Genomic DNA, 8656 nt, shown 5'->3' with positions numbered 1-8656 from the left:
GCGGCAGCAGAGCAGAGGCGGCGGCGCAGGACCTGCAGTCGCCCGGGATTCCCTCCAGGTGACGATGCTCTGGTTCTCCGGCGTCAGGGCTCTGGCTGAGCGTCCCTGCCGGCGCTCGCCTGGGATTACCTGCTGCGTCTTGCTGCTGCTCAATTGCTCGGGGGTCCCTATGTCTCTGGCTTCCTCCTTCTTGACAGGTAGGGGAGGGGGTGGAGGGATTGGCCCTCCGGGACGCTGGCGTGGTACCTGGGAGAGGAGGCGCTGGCTTGCCCGGAGCTCGGGAGGGTTTGGAGCTTGCACCTTGGCGCCTGCCCCTCACTGGTTGATGGGGATGGCGATGAAGTGAAGCCCGGGGGTTAAGGGCTGGGAAGGCGGCGAGTAGGTGAAGAGGTTGAGGGCTGAGAGGCCGTTACCTTTAATTCAGTGATAACAGACATCCTTCTATTGAATTTGAGAACATTTTTAATGTATTTTAATATTTTTCTCAACGCTTATTTTAATCTTTTCTCCCCCTACACAATTAGCGAAAAATTTTGTGCAGTTCTCCTCACATCCTCCTTTCTCACTCTGTAGGGTTCCAGTATATCTACTGTGTTAAGAGTGCTTTTTAAAGCACTGGTTTTCCAGACCTTGAATTTAAAGACACTATCATATTTAAAAAACGTACTAATAGCAGGATATAATAATTATATATTTTCAGGCAGGTGAAGACCTCAGTTGCTATTCTGAAGGACATACTTTACTGACACCTGGTGCGGAAAAGAAAATATCAAGGCAATTTCTAAGAGAAGAGAAAAGAGGATTGCCTTTCAAAAAGTGATTTCAACCCAAGACAGTATGAGGCCGATCCATATAAAGGCATTGATGTTCATTGATGGGATCTTAACTTTTGTTCAAATATAAAATCTGCCCTAATGGCCAATCTAAATTTTTTGCATATGGGAGTGTGTGTTTAGTTGAAATGCCTTCATAAAGGAGGAGTTGTTATTAAAGGTCCAGTGAAATACTTGGAATTGTGCTTAAATCATCTGAGAACAGAAAATCTATCTCTATATCACAGCCTTTTTTTTTTTTTACCTGTTTAAATTAAACTATTCAAAAAGGATTTTTTTTTCCCCAGGGGGTTGTTTTTGGTGAGTTTGATAACGTAAAATTCATTAAGACTTTCTGAAATTTGGGTAGATGTTTCCAAAAGGAGTAGCGTAAAAATTTAAAATGTTGTAATAATGCTACTAAGCTAAATTAAAACTAAAAAATTTTCCCCTTAATTTCAGGTTCTGTTGCAAAATGTGAGAATGAAGGTGAAGTCCTCCAGATTCCATTTATCACGGACAACCCTTGCATAATGTGTGTCTGCTCGGTAAGTGTGGAGATCAGGTAATGTGAACTCAATTGCTTCCTCTGACAAGATGAATCCATTAAATGTGATAATATAACCAGATCCTAAAACTTCTCTTTAGTCATTACAAAATCGCAAATAACTGCCCATAGTTTGTGAATTGAATCCAATTGAATTTCTGAGTTTTGTGGACTTTGGCAATTTCCATTTCATCCAACTGGAAATTCTTATCTTTGTCATCATTGTTACAGAAGTAAACTTAAGATGGACTTTGTATGATGTTGTCTTGGTGAAAATTACAGTTTGTAATGTCTGTTTCCAGTAATGGCTACTGCCACCAAATCATAGATGCCACCAGACTTTCTGCCTTGGTTCTATGGTTTGAGCTTAGCAGGAAAATGAAATGGGATAACATTTAGGTATAAAGGTCAGGGATAAGATATATGATGGGGGAAACAGAGGTGATAGCCACAAAAAAAACCCCATGAGGACAAGATGTTATTCTGGATTTTTTTTTGCTTTCTATACCTTAAGCTCTCAAATACAATCTTTATTTCTGATTTGGAAGCATTAGTCAGAAAGGACAATTCTATCCTTAAGAGGGAGTGACACTTAACTGTCAGCTGCTTAATTAACACTGGCAGTGGCTAGTAGGTTCAAAAAGGTAATAATTTGTTTCAATTTACTTAAGTTTAATAGTTAATGATAAGTCTAATAAGTAACTACTTGGGGGAGATTAAGTAATATAAATAAGAATTTCTGAGATGAATTATAGACCCATAAAGAGCAACATTTTTGCTTAAGAGTGTTTTACATGTCAATCAATTTTGGGAAACCTTGATTCAAAACTACTCATCACAAAACGCTGTTGGAAATAAATTAAGATAGTCAAATGCAAAGCCCAAAAGTGATAGATCACTACTTGTTACCAGATCAGCATGCTGTATGGAAGGGAGTCATCTCTGTTTAGGCGAAAGCCAAGCCTTCTGAGTTTACACTACCCAAACTTTTTCACGACCAGAGTTAAGGTCAATGTTGCACAGTGATAAATAAATGGGTGAAGGTATCAAATGATTTGCAGCTTCTCGAGACTAAGGAAATCCACAGAAACAAGTAAAAATGCACTGCATTTGCTGACACGATAAATATCATGCCTAACAAAAAAGAGGTAAGGGAGAGGGGTCTTTGGATTTTGTGTTTATGGGTTGTCATGTTAATTAATGATCTTTTACTAAAGAACTTGTTGAAAAGGAGCTTCGAGTTTAAATTCTGACTCAGTTGTAGATTTACAAATGCAGTGTGTGTGTATAATCTTCCTTTTTAATTTTTCTTATCTGTATACTGTGAGTAAATTATTTCATCTTAATCTCTTATGATTTCAGAGGAAATTACCCTGACCAAGTAATATTTAAATGTGCTGAGAGCTCCACATGTAAAATATTGTTTTTCTCTTCAGCAATATTCCCATTTATAAAGTTTACATATACAGTTTGGGTTTTGCAGACTGTTCCCGAATAACATTATGCAAAATTCTCCAAGCAACATTCCTCCTTTTTGGTACTCCTATCTCAGTGCGAAATAGTGCCTTTCTCTGGAAGTGGGAGACTTAGTGATAAGAAGATAGGCGTTAGAATCCTGCAGTTTTGAAGGTAAAGAGTAAATCTGAAAAGATGCATCAGTTGGAATTCAAGTGGGAATGATATTTATTCCAGAAAAGTATTGATTATATTCAGAAGGGTAGTAGGTTCATTTATGTCTTTAACATTTAAGTAATATTTGGAGGTATCTACCCTGGGTGAGTGGTGTCAGAAATCCTTTCTAAATATGTAACATCGGGACTCTGGCTCTCGGACTTACCCTTGGATTTATCCACTAGGAGCTCTTTCATTAGCTGAAAGGCACAGCGATACGTTATCATGATCTTCATAGGGGTTTAGGATTATGGGGCCCAAGTTGTCACAGTCATTATTGCTTCCCAAACATTTGTACTGACTTGGTAAGAGTAAGAATAGATGGATGCCCACTCCTCTCTTTGTATACGCTCTTGTACATTTCTGTGGGCCCACAGCAGTTCATGGGTTTCAAAGCACCCCAGACTCCCAGAGGCCGCTCGGCATTTTTATTCTTAGGCTGGAAGGTAGACATATTTAGCAGATTGATAATGTTAGCAATAGTAAACATTTGTGAAACACTTTTTACTTGCTGGACCCTTATCTAAGCCTACCTTATTTCATTTAATCCTCACAAAAATCCTTTGAGGGCTTGTACCTTTATTTCACAGATGAAACTGGGGTTTATGGGGTTAAGTAGCTTGTGAAGGTCGCATTTGAGTCAACAGCAGAGCTGGAACTCACTCTCAGTTTTGTCTGCCTCTAGGCTACATGCCTATAACCGTGAGAAATAGGCTATTTGTTTAGTTAAAGATACGAGAAAGCAAGGAGAAAATAGAAAATTATTTTACCTTTTGGCATTTCTTGAGTTATTTTGTTTTTTTCTTTTGAGTCTTTCTGGAGTTCACTTAGTTAACATTTGTTAATCCCATTATATGAAAGGAACATTTCGTTATGGTTTCAGTTGACCTGCAGGGAGCGTTAGTCGTGAGCTAGTTTTATGTATGTACATAAGAGGGTATGTAATAGTCTCAACTGTACTTTGGATAAAGAGAATAGTCATATTTAGTTTGTGTTGGTCCAGCCTTTTGGCAGAAAGGTACCTAAGGCTGAGCGTAAGCTCATATCTCATTTCATAACATATACTAAAAAAAAAAAGGAAAAAAAGCTAACCTCAAGGTATGCTTAAAAAAGATGTAAAATGTTACAGTTGGGAGGAAATAGGTGGCACAAAGTCCTGTGTGTAATTACAGAGTAAAAGCTTGAAAAACCCCACAAAATCAACTTGGCCTGATTTAAACTTTTAAGCTGCAAAATGTTTCAAATGTGGAGTGAGCTCATTTCTGCGGAGATTTTGAGGATGACAGTGGGCGCAGTGGCCACGGGAAGAAGAACTGAATAATTTTATTCTCATTTATCATCGTCTGCACAGATCCAAGCATCCTGCCAGAGTCAGTCCTTGTCCAAGAACAACCTGTTTGTTAGCTGGCAGTAGAATCTCGTTTTAAAGTGTGTAGGCCAGAAAGCTTTGGTTCACCTATTCTAGAGGGAAGGTGAGAAGTTGGCCCATCATCCTAAAATCTAGAGAACTGGGTAGGCAACTGAGGTTAAAAGATGCATGGGCTTTATTATTTAGTGAGAAAGCAAAGCACGACTTTTCCCCACCATACAAAGTAGTCTGTTATGGGGCTGAGGAAGGCAGGTCCAGACTTACTACCGTCTCATGTGACATTTTTCCCCCTTCTTGCTAGGATTATTTTTCCCATAATATGTAGGAAAACACATTGGTGCCTGCCCTGAAATATAGCTGATAGGAGCCAGCCATACCCAGATAAGTGAATCCAAAGTAATTCCCTGGATCTCTGGACGTCCCCAAAATCCACCAAGTGTCCGTGATAAGTGGTCCTCATACTTCTTAGCCGTTTCCACTTGACTGTAGAATAGGAGGAAATGGCAGGAGCCAGTGAGTTGGGCCCTGTACTAGAAACCTGAGAAAACTTTGGAGGCTGGAACTCAGAAAACCAGAAGTCATAGCTTAGTTTGGCATACATTTTGTTCAGCAAAAAACATTATTTTGAGGTTGAAGTTTCCTCTTTTAAATCCAGAGGTGCAATGTAGAAATAGACCCTTTGCTTATAAAAAGCAATGTGAAATTCAGTGTTACAAGATTCAGGGCTCCACCTATCTTGGAGCCAACCAAATAGTGAAAACAGAGGAGACCTTGTCTGCAGTCTAATGCTTTTTTAATCACAAAAATCCTTTATCACTAAACAAGTAGCTCCCAGCATCTTAGATTCTCTCGGGTGCCTTATCTCCATAAAATCCTCATGTTTTTCATTGTTCAAATTAACTGGCTGGAGAAGAGAAATCTATTGTCTGAGCAAGTGTTAGGCACATGTTTGAGAAGGAGGGAGGTAACATTGCATGAGGATTCAATTCCTATGTATATGTATGAGAGAGAGAGATGGGTGGAGAGAGAGAGAAAGCAGAAGAGATATAAAGTAGTCCAGATGTGTTTAGAACGATACTGCACTTGATATATGAATATACATTAATACATAGATTGCCGTATTTTTTCAGAGTTGTTTCTTATCGTTTCTAGACTTGGGATGCTCACCTAGGATCTTATTTATTTATTCTTTAATTTTTACTCTGTTTAGAAGGTAATGTGACCAATTGCCTTCCAATAAAACAGTTTTAGGGGAAAGTAACTAATTTATGGGATTGTGTTGGCAAATTCACAAAGACCAGCTCGGAGATAGTTATCCACGCTTTATTCAGGCCCAGAGGAGCAGAGCAAGTCTCCTGAGGTCACACAGTTACTAAGAGACATAACTGGGATGGGGAGCCAGTTCTTTCTCTGCTAAACCAATTTGCCTCTGCTGGTCCTTTACTACTTAAAAATATCTACAGATACTTTCAAGGCTTTAGGTGAGTAGTTTCAGCCTCCATGGGGCTAGCTCCTTGGGGGCAGTTAGAGTGGTTTTGATCTTGTAGCACAAAGCAAGTCTGGAATTTGGAGAGCCTTTCCAAGGAAGACATGGCTTTTGGCTGGCATCATATCATTTGGTCAAAGAGCTGTGGCCCAGACATCAGACACGCCTGGGTTCAAATCTAACTGGTGGCAAACTCGAGACAATCTCCTCACCTTTCTAAAGTTCAGTGTCCTTAACTGGAGAGTGAGATGGATATCAACATCTCGCTCATAGAGTTGCTGTGCGAATTAAATAAGGTACAGTATATAAGGCTTGGCCCAGGGCATGGCATATAGTAAGCTGTCTGGAATGATTTTTTATTGCTGTTGTTGATGATGGTGTGATTTTTTAAAAAATTCTTATTTCTTCACATGGAATAGGATGCAAAGTTTTATCAGAAAAGGATGAAAAGGGAAGCTGATAGAGACGTCTGGCTAATGATGCCAAGCCCACCCATTGCTGTGAATGAACAGGGTTAGCCGGTAACGTTTTGTGAGTTTTTCTGCCCCTCCAGACTTGGACTGGGCTGATCTAGGCTGCTTCCTTATTGGTCCAGTGTTCTTTGGGCCCTGGTGTAAGTTTTCCCCTTGCTCTCCATTAAACATAAAAAAAAAAAAAAAAAAAAAAAAAAAAAAAAAAAAAAACTTTCCATGGAAGAGGGGCCTCCTTTCTTGCAGAGTATTTACATCTCTGTGCCTGTGGGGTCACCTTCACTTGTACTTTTATTGGCAGAGGGATAGGGTTGGGAGTTGGGAGCACTGTAATTCTGGAAAAACTGCCTAGTGGTCTGGCATCGTGGGGATTTTCCTGGCCTGCCTTGTGGAAGTCTCTCGACCCCGTTCCAGACCTGAGTGTGTTTTTGCTGCCTACTTACTCACTGCTCCCCTTCCCCATCCCCATCCCATTTCAAGTGTGCTTTATTTGGTTTCCCGGCACTGGAGTTGACCATGCGCATCAATGGTAGACTGTGTTTTAAGTGTAGAAAATAGTGTTGAGGACAGAGATCCCTTCCCTACACTGGAATACAGGTAGGGCAAGGGAAGGAGCATGGGAGAGATAATGGGAAAAGCCAGGCAAGGCAATACGATGGAAAATAAAACCAGTTAATAGAAATGTACTGAATAAATAAAGGATATCATTTTTTCGCACCCTCTTCTATGGCACTTCTGTCTAACTGATGGTATATTGAATCCTTTGTGCTATAAAAGAACACAAATAACACCACCTTTCATGGCACGAGGAGGTCAAGTGTGCTTGTTGAACTTAGTTAAGATCAGCAAATGAGCTGGGTGTATATTTTAAGACCTGTTGATTCCCAGTTCTAATTCTATAAAACACCGCTCAAGACACTAGGGATAGCAGGTTATAAATTCAATAATATTATTCTTTCTTCCTTCTTTCCACACCTCAGCCCCCTTGCATTTTATTTTATTATTTTTAGCCTTTTCTGTGTTTGAAACATTGTGCTGCTTCTTTGAGGAGACAAAGGCCAATAGGATAGATTCTTGCCCACAGCCTGATGGGGGAGACGGACACGTGGATAAGTGAGTTTTACAGGAGTGACAGAAAAGTACTATAATAGACTTGAATCCAAGTACTAAGGGGGTTGCAGATGAGTGCTCTGACCAAAGTACCTGCGACCTTCATGCGGGAAGAGAGGTAGTCCAGGCAAAGCTTTGTTGGAGGAAAGACACAGAACAGAGTGTGCTTAGGGTGTGCAGGAATGGCAGAGTCCAGTGTGTGCAAAGCTCTGAAGGAGCTGGAGTTAGAAAGCTCCCTGGGAGCCAGCACGGGAGCACCTTGAATGCAATAATAAGGATATCAGTTCCATTCCTGTAACCGGGGGAAGCCACTTAATACTCGTGTGCAGCTGTACGACTAAGATGCGTTTTATATAAAGGTCACTAGGAGCTTTTGTGGGGGATGTTTGGAGTGTGCAGAGGCTGGAGTTTGGACAACAGCCTTCAGGGACGTGTTGTGGTCAGGTGAGAATAAGCAGCCTGGAGCAGGGGTGGGCAATGGGAATGGAAAAAAGGTGTGGAGATACACCACTGTTGCTCATTCTTTTGAATTTCTTTAACTATTTTCCAGTTCTAGAATATTTGGGTTACAAGACACCAAACCACACTCAGCAAGACACAGTTGCTAAAATGCAGTCGTCATTATAGTGATTTGTAGGGCGTCCCCGTAGCACAACCACTTTGCTTGTCACTTGGCGTCTCCAGAGCAGGGTGCTGCTACTTGAGTGGAATGGTTCACTTCCCAGAGCTCACTCTCAGAGTTCTGTTCTGAGAGCCAGCTCTCTTCCCTTACTCACGGTGGTACCCTGGTTTACACTGCTGCGTGATCCATTTGGCAAATCATTCAGTCTGGTAGGCATTTTCATGATAGTATGTGTGCTCAATTGTAGCACAAATTTTATAAATTAATGAGAATTGGGTGGCTCACTTTTAAAAAGAGCACCAATGTGCTGTGGCATTGAGAACCCCTGGACTTGCAGAGGAGTTTGAGAGCCCAAGTTGACAGCACTTGGCAAGGAAGTAGATGGCGGAGGTGAGAGATGGGGCAAATTGAAGGGAATTTTGAGAGTTCTAGCCAATGCCTAGACAATGCAGGAAGAGAAGGGGTCAGGGGTGTGGATGGGTGGGTGGTAACCAGTTTAGATGTGAAGAATTGGGCTTGGTAGACCTTCTAAGTAAAAAAGTCCTTTAGGCTCTTAAAAATATGGATCT

General features: G+C 40.9%; 1 protein-coding gene across 1 annotated transcript in view; it reads left to right on the top strand.

The window, feature by feature from the left end:
- Positions 1–19: 19 nt before the first annotated feature.
- Positions 20–8656, top strand: part of BMPER (BMP binding endothelial regulator) — a 243474-nt gene continuing 234837 nt past the window's right edge. The window contains exons 1-2 of the mRNA XM_012638762.1: positions 20–197; positions 1275–1360. Of these exons, the coding sequence (XP_012494216.1) occupies positions 65–197; positions 1275–1360 (219 nt within the window). The 5' untranslated portion in view covers positions 20–64. The remainder of the gene's footprint in view (positions 198–1274; positions 1361–8656) is intronic.

Source organism: Propithecus coquereli, unplaced genomic scaffold, assembly GCF_000956105.1.
Source record: "Propithecus coquereli isolate 6110/MARCELLA unplaced genomic scaffold, Pcoq_1.0 Scaffold134, whole genome shotgun sequence".
Lineage (NCBI taxonomy): Eukaryota > Metazoa > Chordata > Mammalia > Primates > Indriidae > Propithecus > Propithecus coquereli.
Note: the sequence above shows the minus strand (reverse complement) of the source record. Positions and strands in the feature narration are given on the sequence as shown.